This window comes from Littorina saxatilis, linkage group LG4 (assembly GCF_037325665.1).
Source record: "Littorina saxatilis isolate snail1 linkage group LG4, US_GU_Lsax_2.0, whole genome shotgun sequence".
Taxonomy (NCBI): Eukaryota; Metazoa; Mollusca; class Gastropoda; order Littorinimorpha; family Littorinidae; genus Littorina; species Littorina saxatilis.
In genome coordinates, this window is record NC_090248.1 from 27,752,195 (window position 1) to 27,777,670 (window position 25,476).

At 46.2% G+C, this 25,476-nt stretch overlaps 2 protein-coding genes and 1 long non-coding RNA gene across 3 annotated transcripts in view; 1 reads left to right on the plus strand and 2 right to left on the minus strand.

The window, feature by feature from the left end:
* Window positions 1-25,476, plus strand: part of LOC138964391 (uncharacterized) — a 72,672-nt gene that overhangs the window by 22,376 nt on the left and 24,820 nt on the right. The window contains exon 2 of the long non-coding RNA XR_011455095.1: window positions 25,171-25,457. This is a non-coding gene — a long non-coding RNA (uncharacterized lncRNA). The remainder of the gene's footprint in view (window positions 1-25,170; window positions 25,458-25,476) is intronic.
* LOC138964388 (uncharacterized) lies at window positions 8,486-15,383 on the minus strand. The gene is made up of 2 exons (XM_070336327.1): window positions 13,882-15,383; window positions 8,486-10,373 (listed from the first exon to the last, which is right to left on the minus strand). The coding sequence occupies exons 1-2, from the start codon at window positions 15,245-15,247 to the stop codon at window positions 10,330-10,332; spliced, it is 1,410 nt and encodes a 469-aa protein (XP_070192428.1). The 5' UTR covers window positions 15,248-15,383; the 3' UTR covers window positions 8,486-10,329.
* LOC138964389 (proline-rich transmembrane protein 4-like) lies at window positions 15,314-19,991 on the minus strand. Its single transcript, XM_070336328.1, has 5 exons — window positions 19,795-19,991; window positions 18,831-19,175; window positions 17,971-18,258; window positions 17,536-17,726; window positions 15,314-15,545 (listed from the first exon to the last, which is right to left on the minus strand). The coding sequence occupies exons 1-5, from the start codon at window positions 19,972-19,974 to the stop codon at window positions 15,314-15,316; spliced, it is 1,236 nt and encodes a 411-aa protein (XP_070192429.1). The 5' UTR covers window positions 19,975-19,991.

Sequence of the window (25,476 nt, forward strand, 5' to 3'; positions counted from 1 at the left end):
GACATACACTAAGAGATGTATATATATGTCCTGATAAAAATCTTCAAGTTATACAAAAAGGAAAATAGCTGAAACTCAGCGGCCTTTGTCGTGGAACTTGCTTAAAATGAACACCACAACCTCCTTTTTTTCTACATCGTATCAAAACTGGGCAGTCATACAAAATAGCCTGCAATTGATTAAGAAATAAACAAGCTTTTCTCCTGCACCGAACAGGTAATGAATAAGTCTAATTTTCTACAATAAATAGGTAATTTCTTCTTCTTCGTTCATGAGCTTAGACTATAACGTTCACTCATGTTTTTAGCACTAGTGGATTTTTTTACGTGTATGGCTGTTTTTACCCCGCCATTCAGGCAGCATACGCCGATTTCGGGGGAGGCATGCTGGGTATTTTCGTGTTTCTATAGCCCACCGACATGGATTACAGGATCTTTTTCGTGCGCACTTGGTCTTGTGCTTGCGTGTACACACGAAGGGGGTTAAAGTCACTAACAGGTCTGCACATAAGTTGACCTTAGAGATCGGAAAAATCTCCACTCTTAACCCACCAGGCGACAGCGACCGGGATTCGAACTCATGACCTCCCAATTAGGAGGCCGACGTCTTACCACCACGCCACTGCGCCTGTCTGAATAGGTAATGAATAAGTCTTTCTTCTTGTGTGCAAATTTTGCAGTGTTTCTCCTATCCTGAATTTTTTTTTTATTGGAAACTTGGGTATTGGATGGGTCAGTATAGGGGGTATTCTCATCTGAGAGGCTGTCGTGTAATGTGTGTGACTAAAATTGGCTTCAATCAGCCGAAAAATGAATAAACAAATCCTATACACATGGCCTTTTCAGCAGCGCATAGAAAGTTTAAGTAAATGAACAAGGGAATTAATTGTGTACTGTACATGAGGTACACACAGTGATGCAATATTTGTGTTGCCAAATTAAATGCAATTCAAAGAATATGAACAACAGAATGTATTATGACTCTTGTACTGTGGGTTTTTTTCTTCCTCACTTTCATCTTCAATGGTTGTATTCTCTGTCTCTGGTCATTCTTTTTTTCTCTTTGTCAATAGTATTAGTTCTGCAATTTTGGTAAATAAGAGAATTACTTATGTGCCTTGTTTCTTTTTATCATAGATGATTTGTACCTTTACCACGCTATGTGTGTGTTTGTGTGCATGTGTTTGTTTGTGTGTACATATGTGTGTGTGTGAGTGTGTTTTAGCGCTGTCTGTGGCATAAATATGTGATATTCTACATCATAGAAAGTTGAAACGTTATCAATGATCCATCAATATATGATAAGTGTCTTAATACAAAACATACAAAAACATGTGCTACCACAGTCTTGCGATCAAAATTATATAATATTACAACACACTCTATGTGTACTTTTAATATGCACATTCAGGCATGTTGGAAGACAGTTGACAGTATTCAAACTACTACTAGAAACTAACATCAGTACTACAGTTGTTGCTAGCACATTGTAACACGAATTACTACAAGGGTAGAAAATGTTTTGAATCCATATCTAGACATTTTTTTCTTTGTTGGCTTCTTTGAACGCCAAAAACATGAACTGCATTGCGAAAATAACTTTTAATAACCAACACTTCATTGCACATTATATTTCAACTCTCTCTCTCTCTCTCTCTCTCTCTCTCTCTCTCTCTCTCTCTCTCTCTCTCTCTAAGTATACCTTTCTCTCACACAGACACACTCTCTCACACACACACACACACACGCACACACACACACACACACACATGTATACAAACACACACACACACATGTATACACATACACACATGTATACATGTATACAAACACACACTCTTACACACACACACACACACACACACACACACACACAAAAACACATTGACACAGTATCAACATCGTTTCGGCAACATTGAGCATGAAGGCCACCAAAGGCGCCATCAATACTTCACCATCAAATCAATAACAAATCAATACACAGTACAGTGAAACCCTCCTTTTAAGACCTTTAAACATCCTTAAAATTGGGTCTTAAAAAGGAAGGAGTCTTAAACTGGGTGTAAATATACAGAGGCTATAAACAGAACATCTGAAAATACAGGGTCTTAACAGGTAGGGAGTCTTACAATGACATTGGGGGGTCTTAAAAGGGGGGTTCCACTGTAACATCAAACAGAAATGGCCTTGAAACAACAGTCTCGTGTGAATAGCGTTGAAGACGTCTTCCTTCCCGTGTTAACCGTCATGTAAACCATAACAAATCTCTCCCAGGCTTTTACACAGGATAATGTAAAACCCTTCCACTTGGACACATACCAAAAAGCAACTGTCTGGATGTTTCCGTGCAGAGTGGAATTTTTATCTGAATTTATTTCACAAATTGATATAGGTGTCTATCAGGGAAAATCCGTTGGCAACAAGAAAAAATACACACACACACACAACTTCACAGCCGGACTGTAGTGCAAAATCCACCTTCACAATTATAAATGCCTCTGCCTGTGTGACAAGTAAGAATAGTAAGCTTGGTATGTTGCAGAAGGCCACATAATCCGCTGATGCAATGCCCCCCAACCCCCCCCCCCCCCCTCTCCCAACATGTTCCTTGCCCTCTGTGTGTGTGTGTGCCACAACAGAGATAGAGATGAAGAAAGAAAGCGAGCAAGATGTTTGGATGTTTATGTTAGCTGCGTGTTTGCGTGTGTGAGAACCCGTTTCATATGAGTAAAATCAGTTCAATGTAAGTTTTTCAAGGTAATACACAGAGAAACAACGGCATTTTTTAACACGGTACAGTGAATGTATATATGCACACATGATTTTGATGAACCAATCTAAGTATCAAATTAAGTGGCATGTGTGTGTGTGTGTCACGATTAGGTGACAGGGATCAAGAAAAGGTCACTCGGTGGGGTGCCCTCTCTTGGTCCAGTGCACAGAAAGCGTCTGTTTTCCAGTCACCGGATGTGGTTTTTGCTGACAGCGCAAGACGACCACGGATGTTTCGTGTTGCACGCTTTTCACGGGGATGATTTTTGCTTGGCGAGGCAGAATTGTCGATAGCTGAATTTGTTAGGTGACAAGGTTAGTCACGTGTTATTCTCAAGGTTGTCTGTCTGAGACACAAGGACGGCGCACTCGACACCCAGCGGCCGTAGAAGAAGGATCGATACAGGGGTCTATAGAGTATGATGGTTTTCACCGAATAGAGTATTCGGCACTCTAGAGGATCTTCAACAAGTTATCACCTTCTTACTGGCACATGTTTTGCTGAGGACGAGTCGTCAAATCTTTCCTTCGTCGTGCGATGGTTTTTCGCATAAGTATTCGACAAGGGGTTTCTGGATTTTGTTGTCACTGTTGACGAACAGAGGCCATTCCAGGGAGGAAGCGGGTTTTGCTTCCATGAGAGTGCTACATTCATAGGCTGTTTGAGGTAATAAATCATTATTTAACGCCGTTGACGAGTCTGTGTTTGTGGAATGAAATACTCTCTGTTGTTCTCTCCAGGTTAGCGCATAATTTGCTCTCTGTGACGCTAAAATACTAATCTGTATATGGTTTTTGCAGATAGGGAGAGAAAGACGGCTGTTTTGTTGTTGTGAAAAGTCCATTAATTTTGTGCAGGCCCACGTGCTCGATGAGATATGTAAAGATGACATGTTTAAAGGTGGAGGGTGAGGGGTAGCTGACATGTTTAGTGCACCGATGCTTTTCTGTTTGCAGCCTTCGTTTTTCCTAACTACTGTTCGGCTGCCTTCTGCGGGGACACGCTAACCAGCACACCGGCTAACCAGCGAACCGGCTAACCAGCTAACCGGCTAACCCGTTAACCAGCGACTGGGTGCGGCGCCTGATGCCTCCACTGTTCCCTGCTTCGTCACTACGCTAAACCAGCACTTCATTCGACGGAGCAGTTGTGGAGGCTAAAAGACTAATTACAGGACGTCCACCCAGTGGCGAAAGAAAGCTAAGTGCACCATGTCTTACGCACCCCGTTGACCACCGTTGTCTTTATGTTATCTGTGATTCTACTCGAGTAGGGACGACGTGGGGTGTGTGACACCTGCATGAACTAGACTTTTGGAGCAGTACAGTCTTATTTTCTTATCTTTACACGGGATCAGCGTGTTACTATAATTTTCTATTCTAACTGACATTTTGTCAGTGACCATTAGTTTTTTACGTCTTGTGAACGTAAAAAGAACATATTTTGAGTGAAGTCTCGAGGGAGGTGGCGAGTTTTTACATAAACAGGCGTCTGAAACTTATACTTTTGTTGTCTATTAAATTGTATGACTGCGAGAGTGGATCGTGGTGTGGTTAGTTAGTTAGAAGTAACTAACCGTTTCATAATCGCCTTATGTGATATATTGAAACGTGACACATGGGGGCCAAGCCGGGATTTACTCAGTTAATTTCCAACTGATAAAGACCCACCAATTAAGGATAACTAAGAGCAGATAATCTCGTCAGTGCTCGACTTATTTTCTGCTTGGTGCTACCCTTTTTTGTATAGTTTTGATCATATACCACACCTTAAGCGATTCACATCTTGCAGGAAATGTAAATTGTAATTTGTGAGCTATTGTATGCGCTAACTGTGATTACTTCCCTTTCCTTTGTTTGGGAATCTTTGTTGTTGTACGTTCAGAGTTTTCCGTTGCAGAGAGCTGAGCGGGGTTAGCGGATTTGTTATTCGTTTTACTCAGTGTTCTCTACATTGTTGTTTCGCATTCTGTAACAGGTTACATTTTCTGCCGTCTTGTTTTACTTGGATTTTTCTCCATATTTTGACTTTGTTGAAATTTGGGGGGGAAGGGTCCGAGGACTTCTGTCCTAACCAGGCTGTGGGAAACACTCTGTTTCACCGCAAAAAGCAGCCGATAAAATAGGCCACGGCTGTGGGAAACACTTTGTTTTACCGCAAAAAGCAGCCATAAAGTAGGCTACGCGTTTTGTTCTACACCGTTTGGATTTTCCTACTGCATTTTCTGGTTGCTGGATTTTTGTATCCATTGTTTCATCACCGCGTGTTCTAGCTATAGCTGCGTTAGACTAACTTTTGTGATAAAGCTTTTCTAAACTAACCATGGCTACGGGGGAATCTCCTACGAGGAGCATAACTTTTGAAACTCCTGGTAGTGAGGAACAGACAGAGCGTGACGCACGCGTTAGAGCGCGTAGTTTGGTTAAACGCAAGGAGCTGGAACGTAGGGAAGACATAGAGCGACAGACGAGAAAAGAAGAGCTTGACAGACAAGAACGACAGGCCGAACGTGACAGACAGGACAAGAAGGACGAACTTGACAGACAAGAAAGGGAACGACAGGCAGAACGAGACAGACAAGAAAAGAAAGACGAACTTGAGAGACAGGAACGACAGGCCGAACGTGACAGACAGGAAAAGAAAGAGGAACTTGAGAGACAGGAAAGAGAACGACAGGCCGAACGTGACAGACAGGACAAACAGGCCGAACGCGAGCACCAGCTAGAGCTAGCTAGGCTACAGGCCGAGAAGGGTACGCTTACTCAGGCTAGCGCGCCGACGTTTGTTGCTGACCGTACGAGACTGCCGACGTTCGACGATGACAAAGACGAGCTCGACGACTTTCTACGCCGTTTTGAGCGTATTGCCTCTGACCAGCGATGGGAAGAGGATACGTGGGCCAGTCGTCTCAGCACCTGTTTAAAAGGACGCGCTTTGCAACTGTACAACGCTTTGGAGGACGACGAGGCGAGGAACTATCAAGCTCTGAAGAAGGCGCTACTCCAGCGTTTCAACTTGACAGCCGAAGCGTACCGACGACGACTACGGAACTGCAAAAGACTGAGCGGCGAGCTGAGTCATCAATTTGTGGCACGACTAAATCTCTACCTGCGGCGCTGGGTGGAGATGGCCGAGAAGAAGTGGACCGTCGACGACCTTGCCGACCTCATTGTCATGGAACAACTGATGTCCAGCCTGCGACCTGAGGTGGTGACCTTCGTGCAGGAGCACCAGCCAAAGACTGCTCAGGAGGCAGCCGACTGGATCAGAGTACACGAGGACGCCCAGGCGATCTCCGGCAAATCTTCAGGCTCACGGCCGGGAAAATCAGGAAATTCAGGTTCTTCAGGACCCAAGGACGGGAAGGACGATCAGGGACACAAGGGATCAAGTTCCAGAACTGACATCCAGTGTTTCTACTGTAACAAGCGGGGCCACGTGAAGAAAGACTGCCATAAGAGACAGGCTGACCAGAAGGGCGTACATTTTGTGGGCAGTGAGGAGCTCAGGGACGTCACGAGCTCATGCACAATTCCACAACTCTGCGTTCCGTGCTCCAGGAAACATTTCCAGCCCCACTGCAACGTCTACGTCAACGGAGTGAAGGGCGAAGGTCTGCGGGACACCGGGGCAGACATGATAGTGGTACGGGCGAGTCTAGTTCCAGCTATGGCCTACACAGGAGACAGCATAAGAGTGAGAATGGCCGAGGCATCTCACGCTTACGACCTGAACACGGCGGTGATCAAGGTCGTAACACCGTTGTTCACGGGGACCATTGTGGCCGTCGTCATGGACGATCCTCCATGCGACCTGCTCATTGGGAACCGTGTCCAGTTTGTGGACGGCGTCACCAGGGAGGTTCCCGTTTACCGGTCTCCCGACGTCATTTCAGTTCTCACGCGGGCACAGGCGGAGCGAGAGGGCAAACCTCTCAAACCCCTACCTGCTGCACGAGCTGCCCTGGGGAACGTGACCCCCGCGCTTCTCGCGAAGGCTCAGGATTCTGACCCGACATTAGCTACTCCTCGGGAGCACGCGAAGTCGGGGAAGGTGAAGCTGAGCGGGAAGCATGGGAAGTCAAAGTTCCTCAGGGAGAAGAAGTTGCTCTACCGTGAGTTCAGCAACAAAGAAGGAACTTTCAAACAGGTTGTCGTGCCTCGCGAGTTTCGCGAGGGTGTCATGGCAACGGCACACGACTCGATTCTGGGAGGTCATCTTGGCACCAAGAAGACCACGGACCGTGTGTGGCGCCACTTCTATTGGCCAGGCATCTGCACGGATGTCCGACGTTTCTGTGCGTCATGTGATAAGTGCCAGAAGGTGGTTGCCAAAGGAAGGGTGAGGAAGGTCCCCTTAGAGAAGATGCCGCTCATCGACGAACCCTTTCGTCGGGTGGCAGTTGACATCATCGGGCCCATCTTGCCTGCGTCTGAGGACGGAAACAGATTCATCTTGACCATGGTGGACTACGCCACTCGATACCCAGAGGCGATCCCTCTGAAATCGATCGAGGCTACGCGAGTAGCTGAGGCACTGGTTACCATGTGGTCCCGGCTGGGAATTCCATCAGAAGTTCTCACCGACAGAGGCACGCAGTTCACGGGAGGAGTGATGGCGGAGGCAGCACGACTGCTATCACTGGAGCAGCACTTCACCACTCCTTACCATGCTCAGTGCAACGGACTGGTGGAAAGGTTTAATGGTACCCTGAAAACCATGCTGAGGAAACTGGCTCAGGAGAAACCACGCACGTGGGACAGGTACATCCCAGCATTGCTTTTTGCATACCGCGAGGTTCCTCAGGAGAGCTTGGGTTTTTCCCCATTCGAGCTGTTGTACGGCAGACAGGTACGCGGTCCCATGGCTATCCTGCGTCAGGCTTGGACGGACGAAGAAGATGACGAGGAGGTGCAGACGACAGCGACCTACATCGTAGAACTCAGGAACAGGATTGAGGAGACCTGCAAACTGGCTCAAGAGAACCTGGGAAGAGCAGCACAGCGTTACGCGCGAGGATTCGACCGCAAGGCACGGCCGCGCAGCTTCAAGATTGGAGAACGGGTGTTGCTACTTCTACCTGTCAAACACAAGCTACAACTGCAGTGGCAAGGACCTTTTGAGGTGACAGCGAAGGTGGGCCAGAATGACTACAGGATCATGATGCACGGGAAAGCACGCCTGTACCACGCCAACCTGCTGCGCGCCTACATCGAGAGGACTGCCTACGGGGAGAAGAACAAAGACCAGAAGAACAAAGACAAGAAGACAGAGAAGGTTGCAGTCATCAGGGGTGAAACGAGGGGTTGCTCGTTCTTGAGGACGACCTTTCTGTCTGGAAACAGACCATCAACCTCTGCAATACCTTCAGTTTGCAAGGTTGGCAAACGCCAGACTTATGCGCTGGGCGTTGATCCTCCAACCGTACCAATTCACGGTACGCGTCATTCCAGGCACCAACAATGTTGGAGCCGATTTTCTCTCTCGGGCTGTAGAGGAGAACATGACTGGGAGCGAAACCGAGGTTTCGTCTTGAAGAGGGGAGGTGTGTCACGATTAGGTGACAGGGATCAAGAAAAGGTCACTCGGTGGGGTGCCCTCTCTTGGTCCAGTGCACAGAAAGCGTCTGTTTTCCAGTCACCGGATGTGGTTTTTGCTGACAGCGCAAGACGACCACGGATGTTTCGTGTTGCACGCTTTTCACGGGGATGATTTTTGCTTGGCGAGGCAGAATTGTCGATAGCTGAATTTGTTAGGTGACAAGGTTAGTCACGTGTTATTCTCAAGGTTGTCTGTCTGAGACACAAGGACGGCGCACTCGACACCCAGCGGCCGTAGAAGAAGGATCGATACAGGGGTCTATAGAGTATGATGGTTTTCACCGAATAGAGTATTCGGCACTCTAGAGGATCTTCAACAAGTTATCACCTTCTTACTGGCACATGTTTTGCTGAGGACGAGTCGTCAAATCTTTCCTTCGTCGTGCGATGGTTTTTCGCATAAGTATTCGACAAGGGGTTTCTGGATTTTGTTGTCACTGTTGACGAACAGAGGCCATTCCAGGGAGGAAGCGGGTTTTGCTTCCATGAGAGTGCTACATTCATAGGCTGTTTGAGGTAATAAATCATTATTTAACGCCGTTGACGAGTCTGTGTTTGTGGAATGAAATACTCTCTGTTGTTCTCTCCAGGTTAGCGCATAATTTGCTCTCTGTGACGCTAAAATACTAATCTGTATATGGTTTTTGCAGATAGGGAGAGAAAGACGAAAAGACGGCTGTTTTGTTGTTGTGAAAAGTCCATTAATTTTGTGCAGGCCCACGTGCTCGATGAGATATGTAAAGATGACATGTTTAAAGGTGGAGGGTGAGGGGTAGCTGACATGTTTAGTGCACCGATGCTTTTCTGTTTGCAGCCTTCGTTTTTCCTAACTACTGTTCGGCTGCCTTCTGCGGGGACACGCTAACCAGCACACCGGCTAACCAGCGAACCGGCTAACCAGCTAACCGGCTAACCCGTTAACCAGCGACTGGGTGCGGCGCCTGATGCCTCCACTGTTCCCTGCTTCGTCACTACGCTAAACCAGCACTTCATTCGACGGAGCAGTTGTGGAGGCTAAAAGACTAATTACAGGACGTCCACCCAGTGGCGAAAGAAAGCTAAGTGCACCATGTCTTACGCACCCCGTTGACCACCGTTGTCTTTATGTTATCTGTGATTCTACTCGAGTAGGGACGACGTGGGGTGTGTGACACCTGCATGAACTAGACTTTTGGAGCAGTACAGTCTTATTTTCTTATCTTTACACGGGATCAGCGTGTTACTATAATTTTCTATTCTAACTGACATTTTGTCAGTGACCATTAGTTTTTTACGTCTTGTGAACGTAAAAAGAACATATTTTGAGTGAAGTCTCGAGGGAGGTGGCGAGTTTTTACATAAACAGGCGTCTGAAACTTATACTTTTGTTGTCTATTAAATTGTATGACTGCGAGAGTGGATCGTGGTGTGGTTAGTTAGTTAGAAGTAACTAACCGTTTCATAATCGCCTTATGTGATATATTGAAACGTGACAGTGTGTGTACGTACGTGTGAGTGTGCGTTAAACCGTTCTCAGTCATATATTCATGCCTTTCCTTTGTGTTACCGTCCTGCGTGGATCATACATAGACAAATGTTGCCCTTTACAAGCCTGTCAATATCTTTACGACTGGCAAACATGCCCACATATTCAGAGAGCGCAGTTTCTGTTTAACGACAGTCAATTTCCTCCAAAGTAGATCTCTACACAAAACACAGTATGCCCAAGTAGTTATACGTAATATATCGCAGGTTCTGCAATATATTTGACCAGAAAAAAAGCTAGGCAGTTTTATTGTCTCAAGACGAAAGTTTCGATGCTATATTTTAAGGGAATCGTTACTTTACCTTGTAACAGCAGTATGTTCGAACTGAAAGGGGAAACGATAAATCGTCATCACTCATAATTATGGTCACACCACAGTTTGCACAGTGACGTCACTGACACTCACACCTCAATGTCGTCAGAGTCGTCCATTCAGTAACCTAGCATTCCTTTGGAAGAGTTCATCCCACTTAACCCTCCAGCTTTGATTATACCCGAAAAGATCATATGTAAACTGAACTCAATGTTTTTCAGATTCATTTGGAAAACAAGATTTTCAAACACAAAAGCCTATGAAAAGGTAAAACGAAAAGTTATGTGCCAGGAAACAAGTAAAGGTGGCCTAAATATGATTGACTTGGGTGACTTTCAAAAATCCTTTGTACTTGGATGGTTTTCGAAATTACTGCAACCAAACGAAGCTTGGAAAAGTATTCCACTCAGTATGTTCTCCAAACTCGGAAAAAAATCTATGCTGCTTTCAAGCAAACGTCAAACCAGCCTTATTTAAAGGGTTGGGGTTGATTACAAACAAGTTCTGGAAAAGCGTTTTAGAATGTTGGCTTGACAACCATGAAAAGATATTACCATGCCTGAAAAAAATGACCCAGCTGGAGAATTTATGCCTATGGAATAACTCTCTAATTGCTTATCGTGGCAAGACAATGTTTCTACGTGATTGGGTTACATCTGATATATGCTATGTGAAGGATTTATACGAGAATAATATGTTTTTACCATTTCACAGGATTTGTGAAAGAGTTGGGCATAAACCAACAAGACTATTTGAATATGGGGCAATTCGCACAGCAATAGCATCCCTTTTTTTGAAGATGAATGATAATGGAATACAAGCTATGAAGGTAATGGATTATCAAAAAATAAGTACATTTAAACCCAGGCAGTTTCGTAAATTAATGGTAGACGCTTATCAAACTGACACTATTGCAGTCAGTTTCTGGAAAAGAAAGATGGGAATTGAAATAAACAAGGACATTTGGCAGATAGCAAGCAACGCATCAAACGAAGTAAGATTGAGACTGCTACACTGGAAAATAACTCATAACATTTATCCAACGAACATTATAATTTATATTGTATAAAATGGGCATTGCTGAGAGTATTAGTTGTACACATTGTACAGAAGAGACAGATTATATCGAACATTTCTTTTATTATTGTATAAAAATAAGCAAAGTGTGGAATCTTGTTGAAGAAGCCTTCTTCACCGCTTGTTCAAAAAGAATTCATGTTGATGTGCGGGATGCCCTATTTGGCCTAGTTTAAAGGAATTCTATTTCATCCGCTGAAGCAAACTATGTCAATTTGCTGATCTTGATTGCAAAAATGTGCATAGGTATTTATAGATACGGTACCCCTTTAGAGATCGGATGTATTTTTGAAAAAGAGTTAAGTTTAAGAAAAATAATTGACTTGTGACTCGCATAATATACTGTTCAAAAAAAGAAACGCATAGCTTGTAATATTTGGTTAATTTAGTTATATGGCTACAAGGATATCCACCAAACTGCAGAAAATGTTTATCTGGTCGTCGACCTTTCGTCCATTGCCACAAGTGAGCTCTGCACGTGACGCATGCGTTATCAGTGGCTACAATGTCAAAATTGCTCATTTGGCATGACCACTCGTCATGCTTCAGTGTAATCTCGTGAAACTCGGGGAATATTGAGCTCTCACCATGTCTTCCAAAACCCATAAAAGCGGATTGTTCGCCACAAAGAAATCAGACGAAAATTCAGCGACGAAAGATGGCCCGATTGAGCAGAGAAGACCGCCAAATTGCATTGGGTCGTTTACAAGCAGGCCAAAGTCAAAGTGCAATCGCCAGGCACTTCCACGTGTCCCAGAGCACCATCAGTAGACTGTGGGTCAGGTTTCAAGCCACTGGCTCCGTTGCTGACTTGCCACGAGCGGGAAGACCAAGGGCGACAACTGCTGCTCACGACCGCTTCATACGGCTCCGCCACCTCCGGAATCGTTTCCTGTCGGCCTCATCTTCTGTCCAGGCTCTCCCCGGGCCACACCGATTATCGGACCAGACCGTGCGGAACCGCCTGCATGAAGCTGGTTTGAGAGCTCGCAGACCTCACAGAGGAGCTGTCCTCACCCGCCGCCATCGCCAGAACCGAGTGCAGTGGGGCAACCAGCACCTTCGCTGGACCGTCCGGAATCACTGGAGACACGTGTGGTTCAGCGACGAGTCCTACTTCCTGCTCCAGCGACATGATGGTCGGAGGAGGGTCTACCGGAGAGTAAACGAACGTTACGCGCCCAACTGTGTGGATGAGGCACCCGTTCATGGTGGTGGAGGCGTCATGGTGTGGGGGGCGATCAATACCGCTGGAAGGAGCACCCTGGTGCACGTCCAAGGGCGCATAACTGCCCAGCGATACGTGGAGGAAATTCTGCGCCCACACGCCCTTCCTCTTCTGGCTGACCAGGATGCCATATTCCAGCAGGACAACGCTCGCCCGCACGCAGCACGACTCACCACCCAGTTCCTCACCGACCACCATGTCCAGGTGCTTCCCTGGCCATCCATGTCGCCAGACATGAACCCGATAGAACACCTCTGGGAGGAATTGGACAGACGTGTGCGCAGGCGAGAAGAAGCGCCGGCAAATCACCGCGATCTATTGCAGGCACTTCAGGAGGAGTGGGACACCATCCCACAGCAAGATATCCGGCATCTGATCCAGTCCATGCCCAGAAGGTGCCGGGCAGTTGTTGCTGCTCAAGGCAGTCACACCCCCTACTGACTTGACAGCCTCGGCACCCAATCGTATTGATTGACTGATTGATTTGAAGATGCAAATGAACTGTGTGTGCATTCAACTGTGTCCATACCAAATTTCAAACAAATAATCTAAATATTGGATTTTCTGTTAATTTTTTCGAAAAATAAAACAAATTTGGCAAGTAGCAACTATGCGTTTCTTTTTTTGAACAGTTTATATGTTGCTATCTGTGAAATTGAAATAAAGAAACGTTAGGTAACAAAAAGAGAAATGATGACGGAAGAAAATATAGGACAAAATGTATATAAAAAAAAAATAGGTGGAGAGAGAGAAGAGAGAGAGAGAGAGATTGGCAGACTATGGGAGAGAGGGGGAGAGAGAGACCGACAGAGTATGGGGGAGAGGAGAGAGAGAGAGAGAGACGAAGCAAAACAGAAGAACAAAGAAGAAGACAGAAAATTCCGAAGAACAAAATTCAGAAAAAAACAGACAAGTCGAAGAGAAAGAAAGTGGATGCAGAGAAAGACAGACTAGGGAGTGAGAGAGAGAGAGTGAGAGAGTGAGAGAGAGATGTTGTGTGGACAAGTGTGAGAGAGGAGACAGTGAGAGAGAGAGAGAGGAGAGAGAGAGAGGGTAAATGTAAATAAAAAAAAAATTAAAAACAATTGTCCATGATCTGTTTACTGTCCATTGAGTGTGAAGCTGAGAGAAAGAGTGAGACTGAAGGAAAAAAATAATAACTTAATAAGAATTAAAATGATTATAAAAAAATATAAAAAAACTTCCGATATAAAAAATTTTTTAAAAAACGCATGCACATGTGTGATTAACAATGTCTGATCTCCTACACAAAAAAAAAGAAAGAGAATAGAGAAAGAAAAAAAAAGAAAAAAAAAGAAAAAAAAGAAAGAAGAAAAAGAAAAAGAAGAAAAAGAAAAAAAAAAACCTCCAGGGGTGAGGGGTGAGGTGGAGGAGGCGGGAGAGGTCATACCACGAGGGGTGACGGAGACTGAGGTTGAGTGAGATACAGGCGAAGAGTTTGTGATGGCGGAAGAGGAGGGTTGGGGCTTCGAACCCTGGAGAATACTGCCTGACCCCGAGTCCCCCGATCTGACACTGTCCGACCTGTCTCTGGGGACGCTCCTGATCGGAATCACTGTGCAGTAAGGAGGGCGTGGTGACGTCACTATGACACCGTTGACGTTCGTGACGTCACTGACTGGTGACGGCGAACTGACGATGCTGTCAACATGCCGACCACCAACCTTATCAGAACAGTCATCACCAGAGTCAGCAGCGTGTTTCTTGACAGTATCGGTCAGCACAGGGGCGTCGTCAGAGAGACGACTGTTGTCACTGGGTCGATAACCCGCACCTCCATCCACACACGTCACTGTGTGTTTAGGAGACTCTGTATGTACACTTCCAGCCAGGGCTGATGGAGAACTGCTCGGCGCGCCGGTTGGCTGCTCCTCTTGTTGCTGTTTTTCAATGTCCAGCAGCGACATGTAGGTGCCACCGCTGCCCACATCTTTGGTTCGAATCCCGCCCGAGTTGTCGCTGCGAGAACGAAACAGTTTTTGGTGCCACGCCCCGTCTGGCTCAGGCTCCGCCCCTTTTCTAACAGGCTCCACCCCTTTTCTGTCGGTCCCCGCACCTTCCCACGTCTTAGGCTCGTCTGCCTTCTCCACGGTCTGCAAGGGCTCGGCCTCCACGAAGCTGCTGCGACCAGTGGCTGAACGAGAGCGCCGCAAGGAACCCATTGGGACCCCTTCCAAGTCTTGCTGCTGTAGATGCGCGGTGTTGAGAGAGTGAAGGCTGGGGGTTTGCCCTGAAGGAGACGACGCCCCGCCCAAACTGATGTCTTGATGCATGGAGCGAAAAGCCTTCTCCAGCTCCGAGGCCATGCTGTCGGCCAGGGAGACGGAGGGAGCCAGGAAGAACTCGCTGCTTGCGCTGCTGCCTTTGCGAGACTTGAGCGACAACGGCGATCGGGGTCCGGGCGGCGAGTGGGGCTCGTCGCTGGTGGGGATGTAGGCCGTGTTGACCACGCCGTTCCAGGCCCTGGCGGGGGTGGAGGAGACACTGGGGATGGTGGACCTCGGCGGCGAAGCCGCAGAGCTGGAGGAATTGAAGTCTCTCTCCGAGGGGCTCTGGGGAGGCCTTCTCACTGGTGAGTTCACCCCCACTGACCCTTGGTAGCTCACGCTCGGGGACCCGCGAGTGCTCAGCGTGGCGTTCTCGCCGTCTATCATGGTGTCGGACGTCGTGGAGGTGGGCCGCGACCTAGGTTGTGACGTCACGATGGGCATGACGTCATCGTGGTCGCTGAAGTATATTCTGGTTTTCGTGACCTCCCCGCCCCCGCCTCCTCCCTTCTAGCTGTTCTTGCTGCCTCGCAGGGCGTTCCCGTTGCTATGGTAACCGTCGTGGTGGTAACCTACGCCTACGGGCTGACCGCGGTCAATGGATGTCCGCAGTTGGTGCTGGTCAAGCTCTGACCAGCCGGCCTGAGCCTCGGAACGGTTGGCGTCGTTGCCACAGTAACAGATCTCCGCGCAGGGCGCGCACAGCACTGGGCAACAGCAGCTCTGCTCGCGTCGTCGGTACCTGCATATAGACACATGAAGGATTTGGTGATTGACTTCGCACAAGTGAGAATTTAAGTATTGCGTATAGTGCTTCGTAGGACTTATTTTTGTACGCTTTTTTTTTCATTTGGTTCTTACCTTGATTCTTCCTCCCTTCTGATTTTTGCCCCTCATCTCTCTGTTTAAAGTTTACAGGTACAGTCCCGTGAAATCGGCTCACAATCACAGAACAGGCCAGGGTTTTACACAGACCAAAAATCAACAGCCTGAATGCCTCCTGCTTAGAGTTTTGAATTCTGTTATGAATGAACTTAATTACCAGCCTGACGCTATTGGTACAGGTACAAAATCACTTTTGCACAGACACGCCCAGGATGTTGATTTTTTGGTATGTGGGCAATCGGAGAGATGCGTACTATCTAACATCAAAGCCTCGAAAGATCTGAGTTGGTGAGCAGAATCATTTACACGGGAAAGAATGTGCCTAATAGGTAAAAGAGCAAATGTTAAAGGGATATTATCTGAAGAAAAACGTTTTCAGATAGCTTTGGAACTTAGGATATGAGGCTCAGGGTTTGAAATAATGGCACCATGCAGCAAGACTGTCTATATTTTGCAAATACTAGTATATTGTAAGAAACAAGAAGAGCAAACGCTCGATCGAGTCACTTTCGCAGTTCTGAATATTATATGAGGCATCAGATGGACAGGAAGAAATTGCTATTCACAACACAATGCATACCTGAAGAATGAGATTGCATGGATCGAGCAACAAAATATTTACCTTGGCATTAAAAATACTCTCATTAATCTCACATAAACAAACCCCATCAATAACTTAATTCACATAAACTAGCATCATTAATTTTTTTTCGAAGCAATCATATTAGTAGACACACTAACATTTGTTACTCTTAGAGCTGTGTCACTTTTATAGTTTACGAGAAAAGCCCAACGTTAAGTTGTGTGTTGACGAACAGGAAAGGCTAGTTATCTCCCCTGTGTTTCCGATAACGTTTGTAAAAAGCTACAGATGTAAATAATTTGATGTAAAGAATAATCCTATAAAGTTTGAATCAAATCCGATGAATAGTTTCAGAGATATGATATTTCAATTTTTTTCCTTCAAGACATACCTGTGACCTTGAAAAAGGTCAAAGGTCACCAAAGCAGACGTCAAAGTGTAGAGGTCACTGGGAGTCACGTTCACATAAAATTTGAGCCCGGTCACTTTTATAGTTTCCGAGAAAAGCCCAACGTTAAGTTGTGTGTTGCCGAACAGAAAAGGCTAGTTATCTCCCTTGTTTTTCTGATAACGTTCGTAAAAGGCTACAGATGTAAATACTTTGATGTAAAGAATAATCCTACAAAGTTTCAATCACATCCGATGAACTTTGTCAAAGATATAAAATGTCTAATTTTTCCTTTGACGCTGACCTGTGACCTTGAAAAAGGTCAAAGGTCAACGAAACCATCGTTAAAGTGTAGAGGTCATTGGAGGTCACGACTAAACAAAATATGAGCCCGATCGCTTTGATAGTTTCCGAGAAAAGTCCAACGTTAAGGTGGTGTCTATGGACGGCCGGCCGGACAGACTAACACTGACCGATTACATAGAGTCACTTTTTCTCAAGTGACTCAATAAAAATGTAAAATTCGATGGAAAGTGCAATCTTGTGTGAGAATTTGATTCTTTCCATTGACAATTCGACGCGACGTTGTCAGTTACCAGGGCCGCTGGGTCCCTGGTAGCGCAACTGAGGTTAACCGGTTCAGCACTATTTTTAAACTCCAGCACAGGAGAGAAGCAGCGCCCAGAAGCTCATTAACTCACCTTGATTTAATTAATCACCATAAATGCAGTGCAATTTCGAGCAAATCGTGCCGTGTGCGTCTACACTAAGGTAGCGTGAATTCCCAAGATTCTTCAAATTAGTCAACTTCACCAGAATATCCCCCAAAAAACGGTCAGATCAATGGCATCCATTCATATTTAACACAAGTGTTACCTGAAAGGTTGAGAAGCCACGTATCCCATGGTAGCACACATGAGAAACTCCACGAGGCGTAAGGCCGTGTGGTAGAAGTACCAGGGCCAGGGCTGGGGACGATCGTTGGAGAAGGTCTTGTAGACCCCCACCACGGCGTACACCTCCAGTGCCACCGTCACCAGGCCTAGCACTGCTGTCAGCATCGTCACCTGAAAGACAGGACGTCAAAAATACAGGATAAGCAACAAAGGAAAGTAAAGGCGTTCTCAATAGAATGTCTATGTTTACTGTTGTTGGGCCTTAGCCCTTACATTTCTGTCAGCATTGTCACGATAGTCATCGTAAATCAGGACAAATAAGCTCACCAGCACGAGTGCACACACAAACACAAACACACACACACCCACCAGCGCCAACACCCACAAGCCCTCCCCCATACACACACAAACTCACCGTGACAGCAACGCTAAGCGTGAACCTCGCCTTAGGCTTGGCCAGGCCCCCACCACCACCGTAGACGGACCCGTTGTTCTGCACCACGTTCTTCTGCCGCTTGACAGCGTGCACGTACAGCCGCCGGAAGATGTAGGCGTAGCCGAAGAAGAGGAAGAGGCCCCAGAGGATGAAGAAGAGCTGGCAGACGAAGAGCATGATCTCCATGCCGGCGTACATGCCCACCACCACGTCCGTTGCTATGGAGATGGCGAAGTGGACAACCACGATGGTCATCAGCAGGCTCATCTGGATATAGCAACATAGCAGAATTTATGAATTTTGGCTGCTTTCGTGTGTGTGTTTTTTCTCACTGTCTCATTATTTGTTGTTGTTCTTGTTTTTGTTCTTGTTATCGTTATTATATAGTGAACCATATCGAATACACTCTGGGGTTTTATACCTCCTGTTGTCAGAAATTAGGTAAATACAGCAAGACAAGAAGTATAATCACATATATATGTTTGCTTATGAGGCACATGAACGTACCAACACGTACAGCAAGTATGCTCAGGCGGTACGAGACGTACAAGCACCCCCGGCACAAGTAACCCCCGATCTCTTTATCAGCAGATTTGATATCGATGCTTCGTGTCAGCGATTAGCAAGACTCTTTTGACCGTGTAAAGAATTCCAGATAATGCCGCACTCGGCGAAACGGGCACCCGGTGCACGAGAAAGTTACGAACCGGGTGGGAGTCAGCCGCGGTGTTGGATTGGTTGAAATTGAGATTTGGTGTGATTTCATCGAATCAAACCCCGCGGTTTGCTCTCACCAGTTTGGGTGTCACCCCTTTTCGCCCAAGTAAACTGTGACTAACCGTCTGTATAGTGGGAGGCAGGAACTGCATCTTGGTGGCCTCCAGCAGAGCGTAGAGCTGGATGCTGAAGGCTGAGGTCAGACAGGGGAAGGAGATGGAGTAGAAGAAGTAATCCAGACTCGGGTGGAAGGTGCCGTGAGAGTTGTACCCGTCCAACATCAGGTACACGGCCCGGGTGGCACACAGCAGCAGCATGAGAAGGTTGAGGGAGACGAAGTAACGGCGGGAAAGGAGGCGATGGATTCTCCACAGTCTAATCACGCACACCAGCATGTAGAGGCCCAGCAGGCCGAAGAGACAGCCGAAGATGTACAGGTGGAACTCCCAGGCTTCTTTCCACACCATCTACGCATAGATATGGTCACAGACGGGTGATTATAAAAAGTGTATGTGTATGAAAGAAACTAAGGGTGAGTACTAATGACGTGACAACAAGAGGCGAAGCCATCAAGGCTCACGTAAGAAATCGACAAACAGTAACACACACACACACACACACACACACAGAAAGAGCATAGGTGAAACTGTGCAAGAAAGCGAGACACTAGATCTAGATCTGTCTGTCTGCATGTAGCCTACTTACAGGGACACGACTGCCAACTAGTCTCGGCCCGCTCAAAATAATAATGACCGAGACTTTCAGTACTTCCTTCGCGTGACGTCTAACCCTCTTACGTCATAATGTGACGTCAATGTAATGTGACGTCTTCAAATGTTAGAGTTTCTACCACAGACATACATACGCACGCACGCACGCACAGACAGACAAAGTTACGATCGCATGAGCCAAAAACGGCTAACACACGCATGCACTCAAACACACAACCACACACACACCGATCAACAAACACCGTCACACAAACGCGAACACACACACACACACACACACACTCTCACACACACATACGCACACAACCGACATAATCCTGTAAACAACAACGACAAAAACAACAAAGACACCCACCTTAGCATTGTCCCAATCAGGACCAGGCTCTGCCGACACAGGCTCCTCCGCGGCATTCTCATCCTCCTCCCCAACTCCGCCCATCCCCATGTTGTTCCTCCCATACTCTGGCTCGCCCTCCGGTGTAGGGTCCGCTGTCCATGAAGATCCGAACAGATCTTCTGGAGATACTAGAGACATCCAGATTTGCCTTCGTCAAGTTCGTGAGTTCCAATCTTCGCGAGTTTGTTGAAGTGGTGACGTCACATCCCGTCACGGTCACCACTTTCCAATTTCGGTTCAGATCTACGCGAAGTTCTTCGTGCGCGTTCGTCTGTTTTTCGAAACAGTGATGACGAGTAGTGTTATATATGACGAGTCTTTTTTATCGGAATATTCCAGACATCTGAATATGCTGGGTACACACGCAACACTGACAATGTTTTTTCGATTTTTAGATTCATTCCTGTAAAATCTCCCAACTTTAAAACAAATAGGCCTAGTGGAAACAAGTGTCTTGTGCAAGAGAGATCAAGGGAGATAATTGGCAGGATATGTTGCCCGTCGACTCAAGTTCTGAGTTTTGTGTGGGTATCCGTGTTCAAGCACTAGGCCTCCAAAATGAACAGTTTACAGATGCACAGTCCACAGAAGCGTCGTAAAGATATTAAACTTTAACACTGCGCACATAAAACATATTTGTAACATTATGAAAAGGACTAAAAGTACTCGCGAAGATTGCTGATTGAGGTTCGTCAAACACGCCTTTTTCACCACGCAGATCCCGGTGGGCGCGAAAAACCAAGCGCATGCGCATTGAGGCACAAAGTTAAAAATAGAGAGGAAATCCCCACCACCGACGAATGTTCGCCTGACGAAGGTTGAATCTGGATGTCCCTAGTGGTGTGCTTGTGGGAGGTTCCGGAGAAGAAGTGGTGTTGGGCTCCTTGGGTGTTTTTGTGGTCTGGGACTCTGCTGAGATCGTAGTCGTGTCGGAGACTGTCGTTGTAGCGTCTGTGGACATTGATGAGGTGGCTGAAGGCTGTGTGGTTTTCGAGGTAGATGAAGTTGAATCAGCCTCTGTCCCGGGCGGTGTCGGAGTATCAGAAGACGCAGCATCCGTGGACCTGATCGTTCTCTTGTTGGAAGAGTCTGTCGGCGACACGCTGTTCTCACCACTCGTCCACCCAACTCCGGACTTTGTTTTCCCTGACGAAACTGAAATCCTGCTTTTCTCTGAGGTGGTGACACTGTCGTCACTTCTTACTGACGTCATCTTTTCTGTTGTTACACCTACCGACGTCACTTTTTCTGTTGTTACACTCACTGGCGTCATCTTTTCTGTTGTTGCTTCTGCAGCTGATTCATGTACTGCGGGTGGGTCTGGCCTTGACCTTGACCTCGTCTTTGGTTTGCTGGAGTTGTTGACATTGTCTGGGTCTTTAGCTCCTCCACTCTTCAAGTCTTCATCTGCTGCATTAATTACCGATGATTCCGTCATTTTTGCTTGAGAGTATGTCACTGTTGCTGCTGATGAATTGCTATTGGATGCTCCTGCTGAAGTGTCAGCTGTTACTGGTACCGCTGAAGTTTTGCCAGACACTTCCGCCGGAGAGTTCGGCACAGTTGTTCCTGAGTTTGTGATTGTCGCTGATGGCGTTTTGGCCGAGGCTGTCGTTGGCTCCTCTGTCACTGTCGTCCCAGAAGAGACATCAGACTCTCTTCTTGAGAACTTAGTTGTAGCAACTGGCGAAGGGACTTTAGGCACTTTGGTTGAAGGCTCTGTTGTTGTTGTCGGTGATGTATCCTTGGACACTCCTGCTACAGACTCTGTCGCTTTTGACTTCAAAGTTTTGTCTGACGATGTTGCTGCCGTTGTGATAGGCACTGGTGTTTTTGTGGTTGATGTCGATGACGAGGAAAGCACTTCTTTAGACAAAGAAGTTTGAGGTGCTGTTGGGGGTCTTTTCGTTGTTGTGCCTTTCGATGAAGTAGGTTCCGTTTGTGTAGAAGGTGTTGTAGACGACGGATAGGCTTTTGATGTCGTTTTTGAAGATTGTGAGGTAGGTTCCGTAGTTGTACTTAAAGTAGTAGGCGCATCAGTGGATGACGTCACATGACTACCTGTTGACGGGGATGACGTAGGACTGACCGTGGTCTGCGTCACTGTGTTTCTCACAGCGGTTACGTCATTATTTTCACTCGTTGTGGTGACAGTGGTTTTGACAGTGGCAACACGGTGCTATTAACACTGTCCAAAACGTCAACAGTAGTTTCAGCTTGATTCACATCACCCGTTCGCTCTGTTTCATCCACGCCTACCGCTTGCTCAGTCGTGGGCACGATATCTTTACCAACATCGCCCATAACTGTACCGTCCTTCTTGTTCATTTTAACCTCACCGGCAGCATCAGTAATGCCACCCACAGAGTCTCCATTGGCAACATCAACAACAACAGTGTCGTTGTTGACAGCTCTTCTCCTCCTCCTCCTCCCCATTCACACACCCTCCATTGTACCCCGGCCTTCTGTCGCGGTCATTTTCGCAGCGGGGAAGAGGGCTGTTGAAAAGGGCGCAAAGAGGCCAGGAATGGTCACAGAATGGGCATCGACCTTGAAATTGCTGCTCGGGCCACGGGAGGAAAATTGGTCATTGTGAGCCCCAGCTGGATGTGCTCTATGTCCCGTGGAGACTTTGATGGGCTCCGAAGGTCGGTTTATTTCAGGGCTGGGCTTGCTTTGACTGTGATGGGAGGGTGCGATGGGAGCGAATGATTTCCATACCGTGTTTCTGTCAGGGAGAGGGAGTGAGGATGAGAACGAGGAGACTTTGATGGCCTTCGACGGAAGGGTTGTTTGAGGGCTGAACTTGCTTTCTGTGTCTTCAGGTTGTGTGAATGATTTCAATACTGTTTTCCTATCTGAAAAAGCGAATGAGGATAAGGATCTTCCGTCTCAGTTTTTTACAAACGAAATAGGTGAAAACAGCGATGTTTTCCGAACTTTCTTTCCGTCGGAGAAAACGAGGGGATTTGAAGACCCCCTTTCTGCGCTTTTTAGAAATATAAGGGGCGATGACAGTGATGATTTCCATTCCGTGTCTCTGGGAGGGAGAGAGAGCGGGGGTAAGGAGCTTCTTTTTGAGTTGCTTACAAAAGGAAGGGACGAGGATTTCCATACTCCTTGGTTTCGAGGAGAAGAAGGAAAAGCGGGAAGAGGGGGAGGGGGAGATTCAGAGTTGAACACACTGTAGCCATCGGCAACAGGAGGGAGGGGGGGCTTCACTGATTTCCATACACTCTGACTCGGAGCTGAAAAGTGCAATTGTGATTTCCATACACGGAGCGGGCGGGTAAGAGTAGGAAGAGGAAGCAGCAAGGAATGTTGCCCTCTCTCAGGGGCTCTTTCCAAGGTGGCACTATGAACTCTCCACAGTTCTGGACTGGAAGAGATCGATTCTGTTCCTCTCTGGCCTCGGGAAGAAGAGGGAGAGCTGGTCTGTTGTGGTAATGATGGCCTTTCCTCGCTGTTTGGATCAGAGTCGTCCATACAATAGCCTATCTATGTCTCTGGTGGCACTCGTTCCGCGGGGTACTATAATATATATATTTGACTCCCGGTAAACCCCTGAAAACCCCATCTAAAATTACTAAAATCTAACTTCAAATTGAAGGTTTTGACATGTCTATTAGAAGTCATGCCTTATTCATGCGGTAATCTTGAACTTCTGAAAATTCTGAGCTATGAATTTAACACGCTAAAGTTCAAGATTACCATTCATGCTATTTGCGCCCTTATTTTGTGTTTGAGCAGCTGACAAAGGAAAGAGAGCAGATAAAAACAGCAGGCAAAGTTCTGCACTTACAGATAGCGACATTGTATTCACGGGTTAAAGTGGGACACTGACTGAGTGTGTGTCACAGTGTGTGTGACTTGAGTGTGTGCGTGTGTGTGTGTGCAGAGTATTTCCCAGAAAACCCCTGGACAGATTTTCATGAAACTTTGCATACAAATTTTTCCAGATGATACCCACAGAAGTGTTTGTTTTTTGGTTGTTGTGTTTGTTTTTTTGTTCTAGTTTGGGTTTTGTTATTGTTGTCTTTTTGGGTATCTTGAACTTTAGTTTGTTAAATTCATAGCTCATAATTCAGAGGCATTTAAGTCTCCAAATTTGTAGAACCTACACTTGTAATCATAACAAGTCATTTTAGATCCCTTTGAAGTTACGGAATGAACTCCAATGAACTGTACGAATGCATTTCGTTTACATGTGTCAAAGAAGGAATCATCCGTATGAGCGGACAAGGAAGACAACTCTTTCGTGTTAATGATGTCCCATGGTTGACAACGTACGCCATTTTCAGTGCATTTTCGTCGATTGAACAACCAAATTAATTAATTATGCTTAAGTTTGGAGCTCAATCCGTCAATTAATTTCACGACAAATGTTCTTTGGCTTGCTTACAGTTACATGGACTTGTATCAAGAATAAGAAAAGAATGTCACTGGATTCTGAGCTATGAATTTAACACGCTAAAGTTCAAGATTACCTCTTTTTGTCTTTCTTCCACTCAGTCTGGACTATGGGATTGTACTTAAGTCGGTTGAAATTGAAGCTTAGAAATTAAATAATTGGTTTATCATTAAACTTTTGGATTAAAATCAAATGTTTGCATACACTGATACAGATTACAATTATTGCATTGCTGTCTCCTGAATTCAAAAATATACACAAATGTTGTGTTGTGATATATATATCAAAAATCAAGGAAAAACATTGTATGCAAATTATGTTCATCTGACTTAAAATTGTTGCCAAAGACAATGGGTCAGCGTTGTTTTGGCCCCATGCCTTGACCAGCCTACAATTTACAAGGCTTGTTTAAAAAACATGTTGCGCTGATTTGGTACCGACGCAAATATACTGAGCTAATTTTACCAATATAAATTTATGACCATACTATTTTTGTACAGGACTCGAAGAACTTCCAAATTTCTGCATTACATTGAAATTAAATCAAAGGATCTTTTGCCGGCAAGGAATGTACCTTCCAAAAGCAAGAATATAGTCTTTGGACCCTCTAAATATTCTCAAGTTCCATTATAGTTGGATGTCCTGATAATCTCTAGGTGGAGTGTATGAGTGGAACCCTGACGCAGCTTTAGAAATAGCCAAGAGGCAAGACCTGATTAACGTTTTGAGCATACGACGTACTTTCTCAATGCAGTGGAACAGCCCTTTGAAGACCTTAATAATCCGAGAAAATTTGAAAAAGCAAAGTCTAAACAAGTCGCGTAAGTTAACGCAAAATCAATACATTAAGTCCATAATTATGTGGGCCTTACACTTCCAGAATGAAAATGAACGTGTATTAAGAGGAAAGTTTTTTGTGCCAGTGGACCCTGCGGCAGCCGTTTGCGTGGCAGTGGGAGTTGGCGCAGCTCTTACATCCCCTATTGTCGTCCCTGCCGTGGTGTCCGTGGTGGGGTTCACATCTGCGGGAGTGGCTGCCGGGTCAACAGTGGCCACTATAATGTCTGCCGCCTGGACATGGGGAGGGGTTGCTGCGGTGTCCACCATGCAGTCCATCGGGGCAGCGGGTCTGGGTGTCAAGGGGGCAGCCATCACCGGGGCTGTGGCTTACAAGGTTGCTGGGTTGTTCACTGGCAGGTGAATCAGTGGGGTAAGTGAAAGTGTGTGTG